The following is a 27986-nucleotide window of genomic DNA, read 5'->3' as shown; positions in this document are numbered from 1 at the left end:
AGACAGAAAAGCCAAGTCAGAGGAGTTTCTATAAAATCATGATTTTCTTTTAACATGTTATGTTTGAGGTTGCTTCTTCCTGAGCATCGTTTCTGTATTAATTGGAAGGGTCGGTTCCTTCTTAACAACCGTGCGGAAATTTTGTTACCGCTATTCGAGGATGGATTCGTACTCTTGGAAATTTCCGGTAAATAGATTAGCAGCAACCGAAAATATCTGTTATAACCTTTGATCTTCTACAATTATCACCCAAAATCCAAAGTGGTTACTCCATTCACAGATATGCGATGAAGAAATTCTGAATAATCCAAAGACGACATTATTCTCTGTAGAACATGTAATGACTGATATCACTCCACTATACAAGAAAGATGTTTGCTTTATTCAAGTTTCCCTCGCTACTTGTGTCGTTACGCAACGATTTTAAGGTCGCGCGGGACCCTTGCTCATTAATAAATTCATTAGCCAAATTTCTTGACGGAGTGCTATCTTGTAAAGCTTTAATTCGCTACATTTTGAACATCGATTCCTCTAAAATTTAACAAGGATATTCGGGGATGATGGAATTACACCATGACTGTCCTTTTACTGAGAGATGACCTTTGTCTGTGATGTTACAAGCCCTTAAACGTTTAAATGCAGATAATGCGATTTTGTGTCCAAGTTTTCGGGTAGGACAGCGCACCAAATTAAATGATTATATAGCCTAGTGATAAATCTTAACCTCTTTTGTGCTATGGCTAGAACGAAATTTTCAATTTCAAAAACTGCTACAAGTTAATGGCTTCTAAGAGAGCAAAAATGTGAAATCTTAACTTTGAAACGTGCTATCTTCATTTTGAGAAGGAAATTTAAAAATTCGCTCTAGTCATAGCACAATAGAGTACACCAAGTTTATGTTCCTCGCGAATCAACTCTTGAAATTCTATATCGGCGGAGAAAACTTGGACACAAAATTGCAGGCTTTGAGGCTTCCGAAGACCTTCCGAGTCAATGTTTACAACAACGTGTGATATATTCAAAGCTGTGAATCTAATTATGATAATTCCCTATGTTCCAACGCACGTGGCACAAAGCTGAGAACAATTACTAGTAATTACTTGTACAAAAGAGTTTAAAAACAAATATTCTCATGAATATTTCGTTTGTTGTCGGCTTCAGTCGTCCGGCAGTTCGTGCATACTCTTTAAATAAATACATACTAATGATTGCAAGGGTCCTGCGCGACCTTAACTCAGACAGAAAATGTCAATAACGAAGGTCTCAAAAATATCTTGGATTAATTTCCGGGTCAAAATTGGAAAATTTTGAGAAATGTTTGAAGAAATTGTTCTTGGTACCAGAGCGGCAAGTGCAAACAACCTACAAGAAGTGTGTTGCTATTTTAGTCTAGTTCATACTTAAAAATTAAAAAAAAACATTTACGAAAGTTTTACCACTTGAGATAATAAATTAATTTATTTTCATGCAGAATACTTTACGAATTTTAATCAGGCGGCAACTTTGACATTTCGAAACTGAGCCTTTATGAAAAACAAAAGATAACGTTATGTTGGAACTGATATTCTAGACAATAAATAGCAAAAAGTGCCATAAAATGTTACTTGGAACACAGACGTTTCGGGTGTATAACCCTTCATCAGTAAAACCAAGCATTCGTAAATAGATTAACGTCATTATAACAGCATAACCCTTCACACTGATAAACGGTTACATACCCGAAACGTCCGTGTTCCAAGTTTATGGCAAATTTATCCAAATTTATGGCACTTTTTGATACAGTCAACTCTCTCTTAACGAGCACCTCTATCACAGCATGAAAATTGGGTGGGATTTGCGTGAAATTAAAGGTGGTTAAATCTGGTTTAAAGTTGGTTATCCAACTTTACACCATCAATTAAATGTTGTTAAAAGTTGGTTAAACCAATCTTTACGCTACCATGTGTAAATGTGATTTAAAGTTGGTGTAAAGAAGTCCCATTACCCTGCCTTTAAACTTGAGTGTAATGCTGGCATAAAGGTCAGCTTTAAAAAATGTAAAGTTAGCGTGAAGCTGATTAAATTCCAAATTTACGCCAGCTTTATTTGAGCTTTACACCACGGTAAAGGTATGTTTTCATGCTGTGTATAAGACGGACAACTCTCGTATTAGACGGACAACTCTATAAGACGAACACCTCTTTAAAACGGACACCTGCGTGGTATTGGTCCCGTCCCTGCCGATTTTCAGTCATTTTACTGTAACTAAACTCCCTTTATTAGAGACGGACACCTTTCCTCTCTAAAACGGACAGTTGGAGCCGGTCCCGACGGTGCCCGTTTTAGAGAGAGAGGTGACTGTATTTATTGTCTAAAATATCAGTCCTATAACATTAGCAACCAAGTGTCACGCATCACCAGAGATTTTTCGTCCAATTATCCTTTTGAAGCCGGGTATTCAACCGTTACTCTAAATTCCGCCTTCACCCGACAAGAAACATGAAAATTATCTGTGCTGGACTGAGCAAAACAGGAACTACATCGATGGCTCAAGCTTTACGAATGCTTGGTTTTACAGTGTACGACTGGATGGAACATCAGGGCATCCACGGTGATGAATGGCTCGATATTTATTACGGTGGAAAACAACTGCACTTCGCGTCCATGTACAAAGATGTTGATGCGGTGACTGACCTGCCAGCAGCGTTTTGGTTTCAAGAAATATACGAGGCTTTCCCAAATGCAAAGATTGTTCTAACCATTCGAGACAGCGAGGATGTTTGGGCGAGAAGCTGGGCTAGACAACAAGAAGTGGATTGTAAAGGGTGCGATTGGCTGACGAGAATTGTGCTGAGGTACTGGTTACACCGTAAATTCTATGCACTTTTAGATGTGATGAACTCTGCTGCTTTTGGCTGCTTAAACTCTAAATCCACTGTTCTGTTTACGAAGAAATATCGCGAACATAATGAGCGAGTACAAGCGGTTATCCCTAAGGAGAAGTTGTTGATTTTCAACGTGAAACAAGGCTGGGAACCTTTGTGTAAATTCCTTGGATGCGATATTCCGGAGCAAGAGCCGTTTCCATGGCAAAATTCTGGAACAGCAGATACCTCAGGAAGGTTAACAAAACGCCGTCAGGAATTAAGATCCAACTTAATTGTAATTCTTGCTACTCTGTGCGTTCTTTTCGGCGCTTTATATTTCTTTGGTCTTTGATCAGAGTTCGCCATCATTTTCGAGAATGCTTCTAGTTTTACAATCAGTGGTATATTTGCTTTTGTTGATATGTTTCCACTTGTATAACAGCGTAATAATTACGCTGTTAAACAGAAGCAAACAGCTGAAGCGTTTATAATTACTTCCGCCTAAGTGCTTTCATCAATCACGCAACCAAAAGAGCAAGGCAGAGTTTTGATCGTGAGTTTGAACTTTTTATATTGGATGTCAATTATCTACTCCCCTAACGCTAACCCTAACGCTAACGTTGTATCCAATTAGTAAACAAAAACGCTTGTTTTCCGTGACCAGAAAAAAAACTTAGCTTTGTGTATGCAGATTTGCTAGATATTTTATACGCTTGCCTTTTCACTGTGTACTCACGATAATACCGAACCCATACGACACAACAAAAACAATTTAAGGTCATTACCCTGAAATAGAACTGAACATAGATTTTTAACCAAACTTCGCCTACTGGTTTATTACTTTAAGGGAACTTAAATTTTGAAATAAAAAAGGGGGGTCACCAGATTCGTTTAGGAGCGGGAAGACCTTGTATATTCCATATAATTCCTTTAAAATTCCTCTGCGAGTACTAGCAAAGTACACGTTTTTAGCGATTATTTAGTTTTCAAACACAAGAATTGATCTGTTTTCATTTTACAGAAAGAATTTGATCGCTACACCCAAAATATGAGAAAAAATTGATAGGCCACCAGACTCGTTTACGAGAAAGCGACAATTTACTTCTCTCGCGGACTAAGCCGCATAGAAAAAAGCCGCCATTTTGTTTATGTGCGCGCGCTAATTACGCGTAAAATTCTGCGCAGTAAAGATGCGCAATGCAATACAGGGCAATGACCTTAACAGTTTTTCGGTCACAAAAGGCTGCGTGATTCACATCCAGACTCGTTCCCAGTCGCACCTGAAACGGATTTGACTAGAACGCATTGCATCAAGGGAAGCCATGACATCATTTCTCCCCAGTCTTTCAACACCTTTGAGGAACAAATAAGTAGGGACTGGGAACAAGTCTAATTCACAGCCTCAAACTCGCCACGCGTACGTGTTACAAATGTTTTAGTTTTTGATGTTAAAAATATATATTTGTTCCTTAAAACAAGGAGAAATAATCTTTTTCGCTTATATTTTGTATTAGCTCTTTCTCATTGTCCAGGCGTATTTTATTTTGATATCTCGCTTCGCATGAGTGATATCAAAGATGGCGGGCAGTCTCAATCGAACAACGAGTTAAGAATGTGGAATTTTCCTGGGTTACCTTCGTTCATTTACTAAAGTTGCTGATGCAGAGATGTTTGTGAATAGAACCGTCTCTCTTCTGGTACTTTGTGGTAGATAAGACATTATGTTCTTTTTTATTAAATTAACCGTGAAACGCTCTCAAAGGGAAGAATATTCGAGGAAATCTGTCAACATGTCGAGCTTTCGAGGGTCACGGCATAGCGAATTTACGTTGTCTTGTAACAGAAATAGGAGGTTTGGCACCGGATATAGTGTTCTTGGTGTAAGTGGAGTATCAGACTTTCAGCATTTGTGGATCTTCATATCAATCCCCTCAAAGGTGAACATCGGAGCAACCAAGAAGATAAATCAAAGGCTCTATGAGCAAAGTCGTGAATGTGGTATTTAAAACTGAAAGCCAGAATAAGCCAATATTTTAAATGTTTGCTGAGAAATTACAATTTTTGTAAACGTAAGTGATAGTTGAAACATGTTGAAAACACCTTTTGACAGACTAGCCTCATACAGAGTTCAGTGATGTGTTGTATTGCAGGATATTGTTTTGGTAAATCTATAAATGAATTCAAAATACTATGTGCCTTGTTAAAATAACCTGTAGGACAATGCAAACCATCAAGTGTAAGCAATTTTTTTTATTTATCTTTATTATCAATAAAAGGGGCCAAATTGCAAACGGCTAGCTACAACCCTGGACATGCACAAAAAACTACTTTAAGGTTACTATTGTTAGTGGCTTTAACATTTTAGGGATTTTAGTGAGTTGGGCGGAAATCGCTAAATTTAGTATTTGTAAATTTAAAATTTGTCTTGAACAAATTTATTACTCTTTAAAATCAAGTACCTTCTTGGTCCCCCCTTTCCGCCCTGGCCTAAATGAGCACACACTTTAACATAGTCAAGTTGAAAAATTCATTAACAAATGGATACCGGTAACTTTGTTCTTTCAGTTAATACAAATGTTCATTTTATATCAGGAAAGTTTCTTCATTTACTGAACATTTATTTCCATCTTAGCTATACGTTCATTAAAAACTGGTTGACACGATATAACTATTTTTTAAGTTTTTGGAATATTGCTAAATTAAATAGTTGCTAAATCTTACTCAGAAAAAAAAAATTGTTAAAATTAATAGCCGCTAACAATAGTAACCTTAGGGGAAGTTCATACAAGGGGAGGGGGGGATGAAGATATTGAAACTTGAATCTTGAAACTTTAGCAACCCCCTCCCGCTAGCGGTTCAATTTTTTAGGAGCCCCCCCCCCTTTGGTAGTCGAAAAAAATTCAAAGCCCCCCCCCTCCTTCAATTCCTTTGCTCCCCTGATAAAAGATCGCTAGACTGTATCAAATACGTTTACCGTTATTGTCTTCAATGGTTTATACTATGACAGACTTGAGATCCAGTTGTGATCAGATCCCTGTTGAGTTCTTGAGTATTTATTGATTTATTGCCGCAGAGTGCATACCTCTACTCCGATGCTTCACACATAGTTTTTATGGTAGCGGCTCATCCATGACCCAACTACCAATACTTGATTGATAGATTTATTAAAGCTGCAAAGTAGCAAGTTTGTACAATCGATCTGACATCCAGTGAGAAACAAACAGTAAAATTTCTTGTTACAGATTAATCGTTTTTTATAGTTCCTGTTAGCAGATTTTGAAATCTTGTTGAAACAATGCGGTTTTATTTTAAAAAAAGGTTGGGCATTTCTAATTTTTGAAATTTTCTAAAGCATTTTTGGGATGAACAAGAGTGTAATAATTACTGGGACTACATTTGTTATATCTGTAAACCATGTGTGATATAGCTGAGTTGCACAGCATTAAACTGTTGAGTTGAAAACCATCCAATCTGTATGATGATGTCATGATGTGTTGGTTTTGAAGTGTACAAATTTTCGGACCCCCCCATCCCCAATTTTTTCAGAGCCCCCCCCCCTACGGGTGTCTAAACATTTTCGGAGCCCCCCGTCAATATCTTCATCCTTCCTTGTCTTATTAAATTAACTTTCCCTTAAGGTTTAAAGTACTCTCAACCTTTAAATTATAAAGGTTATCTTTCTTTGAATATCTGGATCCCATAGCACTCAGTGGATGCTTACAAAAATAATTCACGAGTGCAATGATACACCCCTGGAGAACTACAATTACCACACACTGAACTAATATTTCCCCTTTTATGCAAGACCATGTGTACGAAGAAAAAATTATTTTAGGGACTGATCTATTATAATAGTAATACTGTGTCAAGATACTGTGTTTACAAATGTAGTCTGGCTACAAAAGAAGCAAATTTATCATTCACATAACTACCTAATGAGCTACGAATGTCAGAGGAAATTGTGAACTTCGTTAACGAAAGTGAGACAACAAATATAAAATATTACTAGAACAAAAACTTGACGAAAGTGCAAAATGATCGATCGAAAGACGAAGTAAGCCAACAACTATATATTGCTTATATCTTTATTCGAAACGCATCTCTATCATCTGGCTGAGTGAGACCAATCTGTGGTGGAAAATACAGCCTAAATTATTACTTACCGACTATATGATCGCATTTCAGTGAAAGATAATTTGATATCCATTGTCTTTCGAAATAAGCTATATGATCGGCGTGTATAAAGCTCCTTGCTCCCTCGACCGTCCTTTCCGTTGCGTTGTGTGCAAATGTGGATTCGAGCACTGGCCTGGCTAGAAAAATTCCTTCCAGAAAAAAATATTCGTATTCTCCTGATGTACATGCATCCAAAAGTTCGCGTTACAACTTGGGAGAGCTCTCTGTCCACGTTCATCCGCCATTTTGAACTTTATTCAAACTTAATATAAAATTGCCAGGTTACCAAGCGCTGTACGGGATGTTTCCAGTTGGTCACCCATCCAGGTTTTAACCCCGCCCGGCAGGGCTTAAATTCGGCCAGGTCGAATGATGCTTACGCTTTCTCTAGGTATGATAGAGAAACAACACAGAACAACTTAAGCCTAGTAGTGTTTTAAGGTCCAGTATAACCGGTAATATTTTTCTACTTGTCTTCAGTTGCAACATTGTTACATTGAAAAGGTGTAAAAAGTTGTTGTTTGATTTCCTTCTGTGTTGGAAGTTGCGGCAACTAATTTGAACTCATGTCTATTTCGCATAATACGTTCTTTCTCGCTCATACCACAATGAAAGCGCTTGCTCAATTCAAACTGGCCGAAGTTAAGGCCTGCCTGACGGGGTTAACACTTGGATGGGCGCCCGACTCAAAATACCCCATGTTGTAAGCTTTTTTTTTCTTTCTTTTTTCATAAACTTGGCAATCAATGAAATTTAAGAGCCAACACGGCAAGGAAAGCAACAAAATACAACAGAACTGCATAGATACCAACTAAAAAAATACATTCTCCATTGGTTGTCAGTTGCTTAGTTAAATCAGAGACGCTGTAATGGCTTTTTAATGTTTGCACGGAATAGCCCCAGCATATCCGCGCAGAAATTTTTTTTACTATAAATATTAAAAACGTTTTATTGTAATTGTACACTGAAAAACCATTTTTATTGGATTTTAATGCCCGTCTCTAGTCACCTAGCTTTTAGACACTTTTCCTTTTGTTCCTTCAGACTGTCGTGTTAACCTCCCGAGATAACGCATGTTTCTGAGCTTTTCTCCATGGACGTAAAAAAAGTCGAAGAATTTGTTCGAAGCGCTTCTCCTGAAATTTAACACTTGGTGGGTGACAGGAATTGAAGTTTGCTGGGTATACTGAAATGTGGTCCAGGTCACTCACTTAATGGAAAGAACGTACAGGTGAAAGCCAAACATGAATTCTTATTATTTGCGTAACAGGTGGGGTGGGGGGGGGGGGGGAATGAATGGGTTCCATAATACATCAGTAAAAACTCGTGCACAACCTGGAAACGAGGTTAACTCGTCTAATGATGCGAATTTGAGTGCAATTTTAAGAGGTTTAAAAATGGCGTATAAAAACAACAACACATGCTTTATTTGCATGACTGTAAATTTGTTACACTATTGCAAAAGCGTTCAACTTATTAAGTAATAATAATAAAAAAATAAAATAACATAATAATAAAAAAATGGACAGATATAAAATTAATTACATTGAGGGCAAAATCACCATGTGGATACTCGGGCCAGTGTACATGTGTAACGCAGAGCACTCTCGAAGGTCTCGTTTGCCTCCCTCCCCTACGGGAAAAAAGTGTCGTCGCCCTAACAAGATGCAAGGTGTTGGAGAAAGCCAAAGGTGTACAAACCTTGGTTATTTTTTCCGTATTCTTTAATCAAGGACAGAAACAGCCGGATCAAAATTTACCGTAGCGAAAGTATGGTCTTTGAACTATATCCATGCGAAGTTTTGGAGTGAGCGGATGAAATAAAAAGCAATTTTTGGCTTGTTTTTGTCGAGCAGTGGTGTTTATCGAGCGTCGGAAGTGTTCACCCTTGCATACATTTAGGTAAGAGTAAACTAAAATTAAAAATATCGGTTAAATAGGGTTTTGATGCCTCCATTTTGACCGAGTTGTCAAAACGTGAGCCTGGGCTTCCTGTGCTAATACGTAATTTAGTTAATGTTTTCCTACCAGAAACTCTCCTAGTTAACTCTAGATAACGAGGTAGCATATTCGTTCTTAAAAGATCTATAAAATTCTAGTTTTTGAAAATGCTGTAGAGTATGCTGCCAATAAGAAATATATTTCTGTTTCATTAATTGTAGAAACATTGTCACTTTTGTGGTGTCTACTAAATCAGGACTAAAATTACCAAAATTAAAATATTCGGATATTTTCATAAGATTAGAGTAAAAACTATTTTTTACCAGCGGTGTGAAGTTCTGATGAAATTAAAAAAGATTGTCTAACAAAAGAATCCGGTTGCTTTTCACGGAGATATATCAAGTAGTTGAGGATTCTTTGATTAATGGCGATAAGGAGAGGAAATCGACCAAGCTCAGCTCTACATGCAACATTAAAAGAAAATTAGTTTTGATACACCACCAGACAGTTGAACCCCACGCAAGAGAACTCAGGGGACTGTTAATTTCAAATTCTAATTATTAACTCACATGAAATCTTCAATATTTCTTATTTCTTTAAATTTTAGCTTAGCTTTGCCACTAATGTGGCGCGCAGTCAGGTGGATATTGTTAAGAGCCAACAACAATCAAAGGTCTCGAAGACAGCGTTGCATGAAAGGATCCGACGAGCGTTGATTATTGAGCGCGTACACGCTAACTTGATTGTCTGTCAGGATCTCAACATTACAACCACGCAATCGATCCTGTCACAATTTGAGAGAAACGAGGATAGTGAGCAGCTCTAATTGCTTGATGTTTAAAGCTTGACGAGCGATAAAAGGCGGGAAATTCGCGTGGAAAAATTCGCCGAAACAAACGGCCCCACAGGCATCAAGGCAAGCGTCACACACGAAAAGATCCGGGTTGGACACCGTCACGCTCGTGGGAATCACGGAAACACCATTGTAATGTTCGAGAAAATGTTTCCACCATAGAAGGTCCCCGCGGAATGTGTCACTAATATAGGATATAATCGATTCCTAGGGTGGGCGAAGCACAAGCGTAATGCATATTAATTAAACGACAACTGGAGGCTCGTCCGGGACGGACACACGCAGTTACGAAGGCCAGCTTCTCGAAGCTTCCCTAGCAGCTGTTGAAGTTCTCGCTTAGAGAATTAACATTAATGTTCTCGCTTACAAGGAGTCACAAGATATGAACCACTCGACACATAGGCGTTCATCTTAAAAGAGCTTATCTATAAAACACACATATTGCTAAGCTATCTATTACGGAAATTCCGATCATATATAAATTAAACCTTTTAACCAAAATGTTAAAACACTCATTTTACTACTCCTTTGAGAAAAACTATCTCCTCCCAAATATTCCCAAAAATCACCCAAAAATTTACAAAACACCGCACAACATATATTCGTGTAATGAGCGGACAGTTTTTGGATTGCTTGAAACGCGAATGAGACATTTGCATTAAACCCCCGGGGGGGGGGGGGCACTCCCTTATTAGGGCTTAACGGGGACGTGCGGCCCGATAGGGTTTTCAGGCTTTTTTGTCTTGAACGGGGTATATATTTTACCCATTTTTGTCTTAAACAGGGTATCTTTGCATGGACCAAAGTCAAACAAGATAAGTTTATATGCCTGCAGAGGTGTAACAAGCCGAATTTTCACAAATTCTTCCGTATTGCTGACTTACGTTGATTTCGGCATTGATACTTAGCTTAATTCACGATCACAACAAGCAAGTGAGGTCCTTGTTTATGTCTTATAAGGGGTATCAAAAATTGGCATTCTGTCTTAAACAGGGTAGGAAAATCAGAGGTTCGTGTCTTAAACAGGGTCAGGGTTTAGGATGCCGGGCCGCACCTCCCTACCCGAAATTATGTCGAGTACCCCCCCCCCCCGGGGGCATTAAACCCTCAGGTGTACCCCCTGCGAGGTAGGTCAAAAGAACGAATTAATTAGAAAACGGCAAACCATGTAATGTTATGGTTGTTTTTGAAAGACAAGCAGTCTCTCTTATCCCGTAGTTGTTTTAACCATTCAAGACAGCGAGGATGTTCGGGTTTGGAGCTTGGCTAAACAACAAGAAGTATAAGGTATTGAAGGTAAATCTAACCGTTTATGCAGTAACTTTCTTACAGCAAGGCGCCCAAATGTGTGACCACTTTTAATTTATTCACATTCTTTCGTGCAGACTTAATCCAATCAGAAGTCAACTGCAAGCTATCCACGGCTTTTGATTGGATTAAATCTGCACGAAAGAATGTGAATAAATTAAAAGTGGTCACACATTTGGGCGCCTTGCTGTAATTAAAACATACTCGTTATTCATTATTCCGTTACGGAACTTAACTACAGCATTCATTATTCCGGATGCTTAAACACTACATATTCATTATTCCTTTTCATTAGAAACCAGTTATTGATCATTCATTATTCCCTTCGACGCCCGACACGAAACATGAAGGTTATCTGTGCAGGACTGAGCAAAACAGGAACAACATCGTTGGCTCGAGCTTTACGAAGGCTTGGTTTTACAGTGTACGACTGGATGGAGCATGAGAACATTCATGGTGACGAATGGCTCGATATATATTACGGTGGAAAAGCACTCGACTTCGCTTCAATGTACAAAGATGTTGACGCGGTGACTGACCTGCCAGCAGCGTTTTGGTTTCAAGAAATATACGAGGCTTTCCCAAATGCAAAGGTTATTCTAACCATTCGAGACAGCGAGGATGTTTGGGCGAGAAGCTGGGCTAAACAACGAGAAGTGGACGATTTTGAAGGCACCGATTGGTTAACGAAAATTGTGCTGAGGTATTGGTTACACCGTAAATACTATGCACTTTTAGATGCAGAGGACTCTGCTGCTTTTGGCATCTTAAACTCAAAGTCAACTGTTTTGTTTAAGAAGAAATATCGCGAACATAATGAGCGAGTACAAGCGGTTATACCTAAGGAGAAGTTGTTGATTTTCAACGTGAAACAAGGCTGGGAACCTTTGTGCAAATTCCTTGGGTGCGATATTCCGGAGCAAGAGCCGTTTCCATGGCAAAATGTTGGAACAGCAGGTTCCTCAGAAAGATTAGCAAAACGCCGTCAGAAATTAAGATTCAACGTTATTGCAATTCTTGCCACTTTGTGCGTTCTTTTCATCGCTTTATATTTCTTTGGTCTCTAATCAGAGTTTGCGATCTTTTTCGAGAATGCTTCTAGTTTTACAATCAGTGGCATATTTGCTTTTGTTGATATGTTTCCTTTTGTATAACAGCGTAATAATTACATACCAAACAGCTGAAGCGTTTATAATTAATTCCGCCTGAGTGCTTTCATCAATCACGCGACCAAAAGAGCAAGGCAGCCTAGGCAGAATTTTGATCATGAGTTTGAACTTTTTATATTGGATGTAAATCATCTACTCCCCTAACCCTTACCCTAATGTGTATCCAATCTCAAAAATATTTTAAATCCTGATTTTGAAATTTGTTGTTTAGTTAAAAAAGCTTGTTTTGCGTGACCAGAAAAAACTTTGTGTATGCAGATTTGCTAGATATATTTTGTGATTATTCATGCTTGCGAATGATCGTTGATGACGGCCGATAACATTCTTCATTATAAAGTCGAAAGATAAGAATATATTGAGCCAGTAACTAGTATAAGTGCCCAAAATTAGTAAGATAATTTTTAGTGGACTAGCTACTTTTTTTTGTCGTGCATGATCTAAATCGCATTTATACAGCCATTAGGAAAACGTGTCGAAATAAGCATTTTCAAATGCTCTTCACTCTTTTTATAAGGACCTTTTTAATGTAATGTAAATGTAAAAATGTAAATGTTGTTTAGTAGTGGTCTTGCACGTAGCTTCGAGATAGCTAGTTACAGTTGAACGTTAATACCAAAAATGACCAAGAGGAGTTATCCAAAACTGCAGTGTTAATTCCTGTTTGTTGATAAATAAATACGTAACTTACTTTTGAGGTAACTACATAGTCATTTGTGTAGTATCCACCACTAGCCACCTCCACTTCGGTAAATAGTTGTTAACTATTCACCGAGCAATTCGCCGGCGAAAATTCTAATCAATGGCGGGGATAAAAAAGTTAAAAATCATCCCCTAGTTTTGGTCTCAGTCTCAGTTTTTCGCATACTTACTTACTGACTTACTTACTTGCTAACATGTGGACTGACTGCTTACTTAGCGACTTAATTACTTATTTCGACTTAAGTTTATTTTGATATGATTTTTTTTTCACTTTCGTTTTGATTTTGTATTTAAAACTAACATGCACCCGTACATGGGTGACGATAATCATGATATACTGAAAACACTGCCTCCTCCCCAGGCATTCATCCTTGTTGGAAACGGTACGTATCATACCCCGCGCGCTTTGCTTTCCGCCCTTCACCAACGAATAAAACAGTGCCTGGGAAAGAGGCAACCACGTCGCCAGGGTCATTTACGTTTTTCAAAATGGAGGAAAATCGTAAAAGAGAAGACCCAAGGACGAGGTTGGGAGGTTAGTGAAGAGGTTCCTGAAAATGCATGATACATCAACTGGGCACTGTCTCGCTGGTGTAGTATAAGACGTATAATCCTTGCATGAACAAGATCGACTTTCTGACACATTTAAATCAGAACAAACAGCGAAAAAACAATTGACAATGATATCAATAGCTGCTCAGGACTAAATATCGAGGCCAAGGCCTTTGGTTTACCAGTAGGAGGCAAGGAACACATCGCGTCAAAATCACAGTTATCCACGGTCTCATTAAAACACGACAGAAACTCGCCAAGACTGCAGGTTGTGTTTCCATGGCAACAAGGCAGTGCGACCGGTTTCTCGTTCCATAACACCTGTAGCTTGTGCTCCAATTTTCCCGCCTTTTCTGTGGAGTTGCACGCGTACAAAACGACAGCGAAGTTGGCGGACATTGGCGCCATGTTAGACACCCTGAACTGTCGCTTGTTCTGCTGGATGAAGTTATCGGCACGCAAAGGCACAGGGTCTTTGGAGAGTCCGAGTATTGTTAGCAGCGAAACTAACGTGCCAGATGAAGTGAATCGAAACACGCCTTGAAGCTCGCTCTTTCCCACGGAGAAATCCCGCAGATTCTGAGTGATATCGGACAGCAGGGTGCATTCTATCTTGCGGTTTAGTTCATTACCATAGGAATGTTCGTAATAGCTTTTCAAATCACTTTGATAGTCCAGCACTTTGATTATTTCATCGTCTAGCAGAGCACACCAGGTATTGTCTCCACGGTTCATGACTCCGAACGCACAAAGCCGGAAAATCTTCTCGACGAAGTCAAAAGTCAGTGACAGCTTTCCGGTTATCTGAAGTCGTTCTTCAAGTCGTTTTGTTACGTTCTTTATTTCCGGGCCTTCAATGAACTTCTCTACCTCTGCCACGCCATGTTCGTCAACATCAATTTCATATCTTGGACATGAATTGTAAGAAGACAGTAATCGATCCGCATTTTCGCGGCCGGAGAATGATATAGCCACGGGTTGGAATTTTGATGGGGTCACGGGTCCTCGAGCTTCAAAGAGTCCGAAGGCAAACGACATGGCGCTTTGAGCTGTGCGAAGCTTGTCTGATGTAACAAATTTGTAGTATTTGTTCCAATACTCCTTGATAAACACTTCAGGAAAACGAGCTCGAAATCTCTTGGCGATGCTGTATTGCTCATTCTCTCCGACAGTTGATAACTCGCCTGGCGCAGCGTCCTTCCATTCAGGGGGTTCGTTCCACGGAAGAGTCAGGTTCTGATAATGAAATGGCGAGTTCACGGTGTAGATTTCGTTTAGTTTGGTCAGAAGATCGTCAATTTCTTCTCTGTCGCCATCGCTTGGATATCGTGATCCGTGGCGTATTACCATATTGAGGTGAATTGGTTGACAACCGTCAGGATATTTTAGCGAGGAATCTGAGGTGTTATCGTAGTGGTAAGCTGTTTTTGTTCCGAAGCGAGAGAATTTCGATTGCTTGGATTCTTGTGGATGTAAACCCAGCAGTACTATAGTTGTTAATAAAAGGAACTTCCCTGCCATGTTGACAGAACTCTGTTTCTAAATCGGCCTTCGCAACTAAGTTTTGCATTAAAAATGCCAAAAGAATGTCACGCTCAGTTGGTCATGCAATAGTGCACCTGTGTCACGTACAACGTCACTCGTGAGTGGAAATCAAAGACTCTTTGTGCAAAGTCGTGAATGTGGTATTATAGACTTATGACAGAGAATTGGCCAAAATTGTAACTGTTGTTTTGCATCTAAAAATGCCAAAAGAATGAAGAGCTTAGAAAGACTTAGCAAAAATCGGCCTTCGTAACGAGCATTTGTATATAAAAAATGCCAAAGGAATGTAGGGCTTACGGAGGCTTAGCAAAAATGTCACGGTCAGTTTGTCATGCCATATTGTTTCACGTAACGTCAATGGTTTAGCTGGAGAGCGACGACTGTAAAAAAAAGGCGACCGGTTTTGGGAGAGGGGACCCGTTTGCCGGTAACAACGATGGCAAAAGTGGCCAGGGGTACCCCAGGGTCCGTCACCTGGTCACGGCTTTTCTCTCCATCAGACGATGGCTGCTATAGAGTCAGAGAGACCCGAAACGCAACCTTCCGCCGAGAACGCCCTAGGGACATATGCCCGGGGAAGGGGCACTCCCCTATATGGCCTATACGGGGACGTGCCGCTGGATAGGGTATGGTTTTTGACTCCTCCGGCCCTGAACAGGGTATATAATTTCAAGCTCCTCTGTCCTAAACAGGGACTGAAGCTGTCCTAGACAGGGTATGGCTGCAAGACTGTCGTTAACGTATTTACATTGTTTTCGCTTTCACTTTAATAAAAAGCATTATTTTATTTGGTGGGATCGGTGTTTTCGCATTTCAATGCGTCAAACATCGCACGCGGGACGCAATCACAATAAAGCGTAAATGATTGTTGATGCTGTCCTTTGTCCTAAATAGAGTCTTAAAATAGGGGGTGCTGTCCTACACAGGGTAGGCATTTTAAGTTTTTATTGTCCTAAACAGGGTCAGGGTTTCAAACCCCCAGCGGCATCCCTATACCTAAACTTAGGTCAAGGATATTAACACCACACTAGATGAAATAGAAAATATCCTCACTACCGCCGCTAAACGTTGTTTAAAAATTAAAATAATAAGAAAACGACACATTAAAATATCTAACAAAAAATGGTTTGATAAAGAATGTCGTCTTAAAAGACATGAATTAAGGAAAATTGCCAATCTCAAACACAGAGATCCTCTTAATATTACGCTCAGGGAGGAATATCATTTCGTTTTAAAACAGTACAAAAGCCTTTTGACACAGAAGAAAAATCAATACTATCATACTCAGCTCACAAAACTTGAAACTGCTGTCGATGATCCGAACAGTCGCAACTTTTGGAACTGTTTAAAATCAATGGATGATTCTGTCAAAGAAAATATCATCCCACCAGTTTCCGAAGAAAACTGGATGTCTCATTTCCAAACGCTGCACTCAAATGAACCCTTGAATTCACACCAGGAAGCGATCATTTCTGAGTTGCGAATTCTAGAAAATGCGCCAGCTCAATCGAATTCTTTGAACAGCCCGATAACTGAGCTAGAAATATTCACAGCGGCTAAAAAACTTAAAAATAACAAATCACCTTTCTCAGACAAACTCAAAAATGAAATGATCAAATCCAGCTTAAACCAGTTAATGCCTGCTTACCTGAAATTATTTAATACGATTCTAAGATCGGGTACTATGCCTCAAACATGGTGTAATGGCCTTATCACACCAATTTTTAAAAGTGGGACTAAAAGTGATCCCTCAAACTATCGTGGAATCTGTGTTTCTAGCTGTCTCGGAAAATTATTTTGCTCAATTCTCAACCAAAGACTTCTTGAACACGTCCAGTCCCTTGAAATACTTCATAAATCTCAAATTGGGTTTTTAGCAAATAACCGAACAGCGGATCACGTCTTTACACTAAGAACAATAATAGATAAGTATGTCAATTGTCATCAAACGAAAGTATATGCATGTTTTGTCGACTTTAGAAAAGCATTTGATTCGGTATGGCACGATGGACTTTTATACAAACTGTTACAGATAAATGTCCGAGGAAATTTCTATAATTTAATTAAAAGTTTATACTCGAACTCTACCTCCTCTATAAAAATTGGAAATAATAGAACGCGCCCTTTTCGGTATGCAAGAGGTGTACGCCAAGGCTGTATTTTAAGTCCTCTGCTCTTCAACCTATACGTTAACGATTTAGCTTTTTCCTTTAAAAATGTTCTATCTGATCCGTTTATACTACCAAATGGCACCAAACTCAACTCCCTTTTCTATGCAGACGACTTAATTATTTTATCTCGATCAAAGCTAGGATTACAAAATTGTCTTAACAAGTTATCTTCATATTGCAGCTCCTGGATGCTAAGCATAAACCCAAAGAAAACAAAAATAATGATTTTTCAACGACGTGAAAAACGATCTGATTATGCTTTTCATGTGGGCAGTGAAAAAATAGACATTGTTCAAGACTATACCTATTTAGGGACTCGCATCTCTTCTTCAGGAAATTTTACACTCTCACTTGAACATCTACGACAAAAAGCTCTTCATGCTTTCTTTAGTCTAAGACGGCACACAGATTTCAATAAACTTAAACCTTCAATAGCATGCAAAATATTCGACTCAAAAATCTTACCAATATTAACCTACAACAGTGAAGTTTGGGGTGCCTTTGTGAAATCAGACTTTAAATCGTGGGACCTTTCCCCGATTGAGAAAACTCACTTACAGTTTTGTAAACGATACTTAGAAGTACATAACAAGACATCCAATATTGCATGCAGAGCCGAACTTGGTAAATTCCCTCTGATCATTGATATAAATAAGAAGATACTAAGTTATCTAAGTTACTTACACCAAAAGGATGAAAACTCTATAGTCAGACAAGCCTTAAAAATATCGATTGATCTTTATGATAACGAAAAAAATAGTTTTTACTCTAGAGTCATGAAAATAAACGAATACTATAATTTTAATGACTTTAACTATAGTTCATTAAATAATAGTAAAATTAACCAGTATATCAATATCATGAAACAGAAGTATATTTCACATTGGAATCAGACCTTACAAAACTCGCAAAAACTTAATTTTTATAGCACTATTAAAACAAATTATAGCCCTTCTACCTACTTAGATTTAGCAAGAAAGAACCCTTTAAGGAAAACATTAGTAAAACTGAGAGTAAGCTGTCACAAACTTAGGATCGAAACGGGTAGATACGACAATACACCTCGCAATGAAAGAATATGCAACTTCTGCAATTGTAACAAAATTGAAGATGAAACTCACTTTTTGTTAGATTGCCCAGCTTATACTCAGATACGAGACATATTCTTCTCTAAAATAGAATCCAAACTTCCATTACTACGATTACTACCACGCGAAACCCTATTATCACATCTTATGAATTCCACTGACTACTTTGTAAACATTAAGCTGATCTCATTTATCTCAGCATGCTTTGAATTGAGAGACAATCTCGTTACAATGATCACCACTTCGAATAGTTAAATGAACAATTATTGTTAGTAATTCTTTCCTAGATTATTGTTATTATTAATATTATTATTTTCTATGTTATGTTATGTTATTTCCAACTTAACCAATTATCCTAGTTAATGAAATTATATGTAATTAAATTCAAGTAGCTTTCGCAATACTACCAAACTTCTACGTAGTCATGCAAATAAAGCTTGTTGTTGTTAGTACCCACCCCGGGGACATATGTTTGCTAAAGACGTGGCCAACTCTCAAACTAAAACGCTGTTTTTGCGCATTGTTACGAATATAAAACACCCCGGGGAAAAACGTATGGTTGAGGGCCTGTTAGCGACGTGGAGAAACTGGGTACGAATCGAGCGAAGTTCGAGTACGCTGGCTTTTATTTTGTCAACTCAAGATCACGTGATTAAATCGCTAATATTTGAGGAAGTTTAATCGTTTGATAATAGACTTAATTCACAATACAGCGAATGAAGAATCGAGTTCCTTCTTATTTATCAGTCGTCGTAAGGACATGCAGATAATTTCAGTGGGAATTACGAAGAGAAACAGGTTAGCACTTCATAATATTTCTATTTTTTATTTCAGTTTGTATTTTATTGTAGAAGTCGAAATGCGATGTTGTTTAGTTTGTGTATAAAATTCATCGAGATCACTTAATTACATCCATGTTATCTTTTGCGCAGTATGTTAAACAATAATACTGTCATTATCGAGAGATAAAAAAAACTATTCTTATATTAGGCTACAATCTTGGATAAAACTGTTGAACACTTAGCAAATTTCCAATAATTTAGCTATATAACAGAGTTTAGTTTTTGCAACCCACTTCCCCCCATTTCAATGTTGTTAATGCTGTAGTGTTTTCAAAACAAAGCCTGTCGAACTGCAAACCTCAAGAAACAACATTGAGTACGGGGAGAGGGAGATAAAATATTTTTACCCGCTTGCAGGTCAGGGCATTTATGCGTTAAATGCGTTTGTTTCAACTAGTTTTGTCCAAGATTGTAGCAACCTTAGTGGCACAAACTCTGCAAACGTATTTAAATTTAAACAACAGTCTTACAAAGGGAATATTCTAACACTAACTAGTAAAAAATTACGGGAAACTGTTTTAGAATTATAACTAATGTTTTAAAAAATAGTTTATTCATTTTATTTGGTTTTTCTTTTTGGAATTGCTAGAACATTTATGCAAGGCTATCTCAACAGAAACTGAATTCTGAGACGCAAAATATAAGCTTATAAACACTTACGGGACAAATAAAATTTACTAGAGCTCACCTGTTCTGGAACGCGGGTGAAAAAAAGAAAAAGCTGGCATCTAAAACACAAACATGATATATATTAGTACCTAAAATGCAAACTTAATAAAACCCTCTACCTTTGAGAACCGACATTCACAGTTCGCTTGCAAATACACCACAAAATAATTTGCAAATTGGTGTACAAAGCGCAAGTTCATCCTTGCAACTCATTAAAAAATAGAGACATTTATTTCTATTAACTGCCTTGCCCTGCTTTAAACCCAAATCCCAAGCATAAAAATAGAACTTCAAGAGTAATGTGAAAATGTAAAGAAACTAGGTTAACGAATTTAGTAGAGAAAAAAAAAATTGAATGCCGTCGAAAGCATGAATGACTCGTCATAAAAACTCACTAGGCGACACGAAAATTCACTGCGGACAAAAAGGCACCGGATGAGACTCTAAAGGTCGAAAATAATTCCTCCTAGGGATGTACATGCCCTGAGAGACCTGAGAAGTATTTTTTATTTAGTCTATTTTTTTTTTTATCTTACGGAGGTTTCGAAATATCAATAAGTTTTCACTTTGCACTCACCTTGACGTATGCCTTGATGTCCAACTAAAAAAATGAAATCGCGATGCGACATTTATACTAAGAAATGGCGGGAATTTTTGCGCTTTGCACGTACCTGATTCCCGCCTTTTCCCTCGCGTACGGGACGTGTACGGGCGGTTCTTGATACATAGGAAGACACTTGATGACAAATTATACCACATGATGTACGCACGTCATTTTCGGTGAAGCTACACTGTATGGAAAGGCTATGACATGTAGAATCCAAATATATAACAATGTTGAAAATTTATATCAGCGTTTATAGAAAAGGTAAAAGAGTCAATTCTCTATTTAACGTATTTTTTCTATTGCACTGCGGGCACAAGTGCTTTTCTAGGCCAGTCCGGACTAGTGAAAAACACAAGGCCGGGGTCCCGGGGTATGTACAAAACCTGGGTGGAAAACGCGGGGTACCGCGGTCTGAAAATAAAGAGATGTAGACGGTGAAAAAAAATTCCGGTTTTAAGGACAAGTATAATAGTTTATCACCAAACTTAGAACATTCGTAAAACGTGTTTCCTTGCATTGGAAGCCTATTATGTCTATTATTCATGTCGTAAAAAAGCCATTCTTTTGAATATCGTCTTTTTGCCATTTTAAAAAAAGAAACTATATATGAGTTATATACATTTTGTTAGTTGGAAAAAAAAATTAACCTACAAATGTTTATCCCAAACCTCGTCCATGACTGTCACTGGCGCTGATATCATTCACCTACTAGAGTACTTTCATTCACGAATCGGCGTGCAGTGCCGTGGATTAGGCAGTACCGAGTATTTACGATCAATAAGTCGCATGAGGAATATCTGTCATGTCAATCTCAAATGTATTTTTAACGCTTTTGTCATTTCACGCCTGGATTACTGCAACAGTATTCTCTTCGGCCTCGTAAGCTTCAGCATGATAAACTGCAGCGAATACAGAACATTGCGGCGCGACTGATTACTAGAACTTAGCAGAAAGAACACATGACTCAGACCCTTTTAAAAAAGGACCTGCACTGGCTTCTGTAAAATCACGCATCGTTTAACGTGTCTTTTTATCGCCTATAAACCAGCTCGTTCGCTGGCCAATAACTCGTCTGTCTCTTCTAGCCAATTACCCTTACAAGTTCCTGACGTGAAAACATGTACATACGGTCAAAGATGCTTTTCTTTTACGCCACTAAACTTTAAAACGAAAACTCTTTTTATATCACTGAAAAAGTCTGATAACATAGAGATTTTTAAAAAAGAACCTCTAAAACATTTCACAAGCTGCTAGTAACCCGTTTGAAAAGAAAACATAAATTCAACTTTGGAATAAAAAACACGTGGGACCCGGCCGCGTTTTCGACAGAAGTCACAGACCCCGGGATCCGCGTTTTCCACACCCCGTGTTTTGCACAGACCCCGAGACCCCGCGTTATCCACACTCCGGGTCCCCCGGTCCGTGTTTTCCACTAATCCAGATACACTCTTTTTTTTTTTTATAAGAATACAGTTTTTCCGACCCAGGCTGAATATTCTTATTTTTCTGCTGATTTTAGGCTGAAATATTCTTATAAACATTCTTAGAAAATATTGTTTGACATTTGCGTTTTAGCAAGTATTGGGTAATCAATTACGAGTGTTTGGTGTCCAGAATTGTTTCGTGTTATATTGTGCACATGTAACATTGCTTTTGGTTGCAGCCTGGCCGTTTTGGCTTTAAACAAAGCATTCCTCACAAAGATAAAGTGACGGAAATGAAAATACCTGATTTTGTTTCAACTAAAAACATTTAATTGTATTGTATTTACAAATCTTCAACTCAAAACTATGATTCTTTTCAAAATCTCAGCCTCAGGTTTATTCTTAAAAATTCGCCAATTTCAGCCTCGATATTCTTATAAGCTAGATGCTTATAAAAAAAAAAGAGTGTAGTCCCTTTAGATTTACATGAATGGCAAAGTGAAATACTGGCGGAGTGTACTTTTAGGTTCGGCGGAATCTGATTGCTGAGTGTATGAACGGCAAATAACCTGGGAGCTCCGCTTTTAGGCTTGCCTAAATCTATATATTATACAATCTTCGTTCACTGTCGAAAATCCACGCGCGCAATTGGTTAAAATAGATCACGTGATTTTGCTTTACCTGTCGTCAGCAAACTCCGACAGTGCAGTATTGACAATAATGCACAAAAATCGTGCATTATTGAAAATGTCTTCAGCTTCAAGGCTTGTAGAAGTGGAAGGAAAATATATTCCTCAATTTTGTCAACGATCCAATACCAAACAAAATCGAAGAGGATAACAACTTGAAGTGCTTTCATGTTCAAAGGTAAACTGCAGCTCAATAAACATACATTTTTGTGTGCGATTGACTTGCTTGTAGTTGTTTGATTGTGAAAGCCATCGACTCGCTTTGAACAAGCTTCTCGCTGACTGTATTTATGAACGACCACAGCTGATGAACGATTTTATGAACCATTTTAAGCTTTATTTCTGTAATGCTTATTTGTGATTTTTATATTATTGATGTAATCCCGTGTAATTATGTACTACTACACTTCTTATTTTTAAACATTAAGCTTATTGATCGCTTGCAGTGTACTCAGATTGTATATTAAAAGGGTTAGAGTCTGTCCGTTCGTGTTTTGTTGACAAATACACGCACTTTCTGGCCTCACAATGAACTCGAAATTTTCAATACTCAGTGTGCAGTATTGAAAACATCTCGTTCATTGTGCGGCCAGCGCGTGCGTGTATTTGTCAACAAAACACTCACAACAGTCCCTAACCCATAAATATTCAACTGATGAAGTTCATTTTGGGATGCTTATCTTTACGAAATAATCTCCTATCAAATGAAAGTGATGTGATACATACGTAATTTTTTTTCCTATTACATAAGTTTCGTTTTAGTTAAGTTTTATGCTTTTGCAATACTAAACGTATTTACAGTCATGCAAATAGAGCTTGTTGTTGTTGTTAACGCGAGGTAGGTCAAAAGACCAAATTCATTAGAGAACGGCATACCATGTTATGATTGTTTTTGAAAGACAAGCCGTCTCTCTTATCCCGTAGTTGTTTAGACTTTGTTTTAACTGTGGGGAATTAGAAAGGATAGCCCACACTGTCTCGTCTTCACTAGATTTTACAGGCGCGTAGGAGGGGGGGTTCGAGGGGTTCGAACGAACCCCCTTTGGAGGTCAATAAAGGAGGACTGAAAACACAAACTGTTAATTTTCAGCTTTTAGCAAATAGTGGGGGAATGGAAAACAAACTTTGACTGTTGCAGCTTTTAAATTACCCTGCAAGAAAACGCTAAAAGTATCGGGAAAGTATTAAATTGTTAGGAGAATGGATCCTAGTGACCTAGTATTATATGTAGTCAAAATAATCCCATCGTTGAAAAAATATTTCCTTAACAGGCGTTCGGGATTTGATAAATGGAGTATCAATAGACGAAAGGCGGGGATTACAATTTCGGGGGACCCAGGTGATACGTGTACTTAGTGCATATTGGCGCTTTGACGCCGCTTTTAGTACATTGACGGTGGAGCCGGGGGGTGGGGGCTTAACCTTTTACCCAGAGATGCCTTTGCAGCACACGTCAAGCTTTTGTAAAACGTTTAGGGTACTAAGCCGGTATGTATGTATGAATGCATCAAGTTAACAAAACGCCGGAAATATTGTTGTTATGACTAAAAATACCTGTTATTTTACACTCCATCGAGTTTGAAATATTGACGTGCACAATGCTGAAAATAGCATTTCCGGGCCTCTAGATTTCAAAATATTCTGGGGGGTAATGCCCCCACACCCCCCCAGAGGCTCGCGCCTTCGGCGCTCGTATTAAATAACCCCCCCCTTAATAAATGTTCCTGTCAATACGAACACCCTTCCAAATACCTCAGCTACGCGTCTGTTTTATTCTTCACCTCTTCGATTCTCGCTAGATTTCACAACTCTTTGACTCGACTGACTGAAAGATTATATCGACTAAAAGCTTAATAAATCACAAAACAATTGTTTCTTATCTTCGAGGCACACCTTAGTTAAAGAACTCTGATTGGCTAGATACGAATCTTTTAGACATAAGAATACCGTATTTTCTCGATTAAACGCCGGGCCCCGAATAAACGCCGGGTCTCCAAGTTGTATTTGAAAATCAACCCCTTAGACAATTATTAAAGGTTGAATATGCTTTAAAAATAATGTCTAATTATGTGGCTGTCAAAAATAATGAATAAAAATCATTTCTTAGAAACATAGGGCTTGAAAAAACTCCTGAATTCAAATAAACGCCGGCCCTATAGGGCCAAGTTTGAAATAAACGCCGGGGGCGTTTAATCGAGAAAATACGGTAACAAAGATTTTCGGACAAACATTTCACGGCACTATTTGATATCTATGGTATTATCAGGGGCGGATCCAGGATTTTTCAAAGGGGGTGGCTGTTGACAAATATTTTTGTTTACTATCTTGTTTAAGCCCCGTTTTTTTATGGGGGGGGGGGGGGGGTATCAGGCTTTTAAGCAGGATTTTTAAAGTGGGAGTCCAAATTATTTTGTGCCAAATTATTATGGGCCGCGGGATTCATGCCCCTAGGGGGGTCTGGGGGTATGCTCCCCCAGAAAATTTTGAAAAAATTGAAGCCTCTTAGACGGGATTTCCGTGATTCTGAGCAGCTTTAAATGTCTTTCAATTAAGCTATTAAACCGCTGTTTTTCCTTGATAATTTGACAAAACTATTCTTTCCCCAACTTACCTCGTTTAACATTGAATTATATTTGGGACGGAAACGCTAGTTCTTAAGAACAGTGATTGAAATTTGAAGGTGAACTTACGAACATACAGGAAAGAACAGATATGCGTTGTTTTGTTCACCCACGATCGTGGAAATTTTTAGCCCTGGCAAAGTGGCCTGGGGAGGACTTGTTGAGTCAATGCTTTGCTTGTGAAATCGCTTCGTTCAATTTTGATTCATGCAAGGAAAACAGTAAGAAAACTGGCTAAAAAGATGCAAATGCTAAAAATATTAACACTTTTTTCACCTTACCCAGTGTCATTGTCCTTATTTTCTATTTTAATGTGTTTATTTTCATTTTTCTTGTGGATCAAGGGGGGTGGCTAGCCACCCAATCCACCCCCCCTGGATCCGCCCCTGATTATCCTGTTTCCGACATAACCATTCAAGACAGCGAGGATGTTTGGGTTTGGAGCTGGGCTAAACAACAAGAAGTAGACGATATTAACGGTAAATCTAACATGAACTTCGTTTATGCAGTAACTTTCTTAATTAAAACATACTCGTTATTCATTATTCCGTTACGGTACTTAACTACAGCATTCATTGTTCCGGCATTATTGCTTTTCTTTTGAAACCGGTTATTCATTATTCAGTATTCCCTTCCACGGCGCCTGACAAGAAACATGAAGGTTATCTGTGCTGGACTGAGCAAAACAGGAACTACATCGATGGCTCAAGCTTTACGAATGCTTGGTTTTACAGTGTACGACTTTGTTGAGCATCAGAGCATTCATGGTGACGAATGGCTCGAGTTTTATTACAATGGCAAACAGCCGCACTTCGCTTCCATGTACAAAGATGTTGATGCGGTGACTGACCTGCCAGCAGCGTTTTGGTTTCAAGAAATACACGAGGCTTTCCCAAATGCAAAGGTTATTCTGACTATTCGAGACAGCGAGGATGTTTGGGTGAGAAGCTGGGCTAAACAACAAGAAGTGGACGATTGTGAAGGCTCCGATTGGCTTACGAAAATTATGCTGAGGTACTGGTTACACCGTAAATACTATGCACTTTTAGATGCAATGGACTCTGCTGCTTTTGGCATCTTAAACTCAAAATCAACTGTTTTGTTTAAGAAGAAATATCGCGAACATAATGAGCGAGTACAAGCGGTTATACCTAAGGAGAAGTTGTTGATTTTCAACGTAAAACAAGGCTGGGAGCCTTTGTGCAAATTCCTTGGATGCGAGGTTCCGGAGCAAGAGCCGTTTCCATGGCAAAATGTTGGAACGGCAGATTCCTCAGGAAGGTTAACAAAACGCCGTCAGAAATTAAGATCCAACGTAATTGTAATTCTCGCTACTTTGTGCGTTCTTTTCGGCGCTTTATATTTCTTTGGTCTTTGATCAGAGTTTGCGATCATTTTCGAGAATGCTTCTAGTTAAATTACACTCAGTGGTATATTTGCTTTTGTTGATATGTTTCCACTTGTATAACGTAATAATTACATATCAAACAGCTGAAGCGTTTATAATTACTTCCGCCTGAGTGCTTTCATCAATCACGTAACCAAAAGAGCAAGACAGCCTAGGCAGAATTTTGATCGTGAGTTTGAACTTTTTATATTGGATGTCAATCATCTACTCCCCTAACCCTTACCCTAACCTTAACGTTGCATCCAGTCTCAAAAATATTTTAAATCCTGATTTCGAAATTTGTTGTTTAGTTAACAAAAAAGCTTTTTTAACGTGAAAAAAATAACTTTGTGTATACAGATTTGCTAGATATATTTTGTGATTATTCATGCTTGCGAATGATCGTTGATGACGGCCGATAACATTCTTCATTATAAAGTCGAAAGATAAGAATATATTGAGCCAGTAACTAGTATAAGTGCCCAAAATTAGTAAGATAATTTTTAGTGGACTAGCTACTTTTTTTTGTCGTGCATGATCTAAATCGCATTTATACAGCCATTAGGAAAACGTGTCGAAATAAGCATTTTCAAATGCTCTTCACTCAGTTTTTATAAGGACCTTTTTAATGTAATGTAAAGTAAATGTAAAAATGTAAATGTTGTTTAGTAGTGGTCGTGCACTTAGCTTCGAGATAGCTAGTTACAGTTGAACGTTAAGACCAAAAATGACCAAGAGTTTATCCAAAACTGCAGTGTGAATTCCTGTTTGTTGATAAATAAATACGTAACTTACTTATGAGGTAACTACATAGTCATTTGTGTAGTATCCACCACTAGCCACCTCCACTTCGGTAAATAGTTGTTAACTATTCACCGAGCAATTCGCGCGCGAAAATTGTAATCAATGGCGGGAATAAAAGAGTTAAAAATCATCCTCTAGTTTTGGTCTCAGTCTCAGTTTTTCGCATACTTTCTTACTGACTTACTTACCTGCTAACTTGTTGACTGACTGCTTACTTAGCGACTTAATTACTTATTTCGACTTTAGTTTATTTTGATATGATTTTTTTTTTCACTTTCGTTTTGATTTTGTATTTAAAATTAACATGCACCCGTACATGGGTGACGATAATCATGATATACTGAAAGCACTGCCTCGTCCCCAGGCATTCGTCCTTGTTAGAAATTGCACGTATGGAGTTAACCATCATACCCCGCGCGCTCTGCTTCCCGCCCTTCACTAACGAAATGAAATAAATGGCATGCAATACACGCAGAAGCGATGACGTTTCACAAGGGGTCTTATATAATTTTGAGGAAATTTGTCAAAAACTTAACGTAAATAAAAGTAGCTGACGCCTTGTGCGTGATAAAGACTGTTATCCAACTGCAGCTTA

General features: G+C 38.3%; 4 protein-coding genes across 4 annotated transcripts; 3 read left to right on the top strand and 1 right to left on the bottom strand.

Annotated features, from left to right (window-relative positions):
- Window positions 1–2478: 2478 nt before the first annotated feature.
- Window positions 2479–3200, top strand: LOC144634300 (uncharacterized). The gene has a single exon (XM_078493218.1). The coding sequence runs from the start codon at window positions 2479–2481 to the stop codon at window positions 3196–3198; it is 720 nt and encodes a 239-aa protein (XP_078349344.1). The 3' UTR covers window positions 3199–3200.
- Window positions 3201–11320: 8120 nt separating this feature from the next.
- LOC144635256 (uncharacterized) lies at window positions 11321–27521 on the top strand. Its single transcript, XM_078494360.1, has 2 exons — window positions 11321–12852; window positions 27257–27521. Exon 1 carries the CDS (start codon window positions 11469–11471, stop codon window positions 12189–12191), a length of 723 nt encoding a protein of 240 aa, XP_078350486.1. The 5' UTR covers window positions 11321–11468; the 3' UTR covers window positions 12192–12852; window positions 27257–27521.
- On the bottom strand, window positions 13638–15065 carry LOC144635616 (multiple inositol polyphosphate phosphatase 1-like). Its single transcript, XM_078494703.1, has one exon. It carries the CDS (start codon window positions 15063–15065, stop codon window positions 13638–13640), a length of 1428 nt encoding a protein of 475 aa, XP_078350829.1.
- LOC144635255 (uncharacterized) lies at window positions 25850–26580 on the top strand. Its single transcript, XM_078494359.1, has one exon. The coding sequence runs from the start codon at window positions 25856–25858 to the stop codon at window positions 26576–26578; it is 723 nt and encodes a 240-aa protein (XP_078350485.1). The 5' UTR covers window positions 25850–25855; the 3' UTR covers window positions 26579–26580.
- Window positions 27522–27986: the final 465 nt, after the last annotated feature.

The sequence above is a fragment of the Oculina patagonica genome, chromosome 13 (genome assembly GCF_052425735.1).
Source record: "Oculina patagonica isolate OP01 chromosome 13, crgOcupat, whole genome shotgun sequence".
In the NCBI taxonomy this organism is placed as follows: domain Eukaryota; kingdom Metazoa; phylum Cnidaria; class Anthozoa; order Scleractinia; family Oculinidae; genus Oculina; species Oculina patagonica.
Note: the sequence above shows the minus strand (reverse complement) of the source record. Positions and strands in the feature narration are given on the sequence as shown.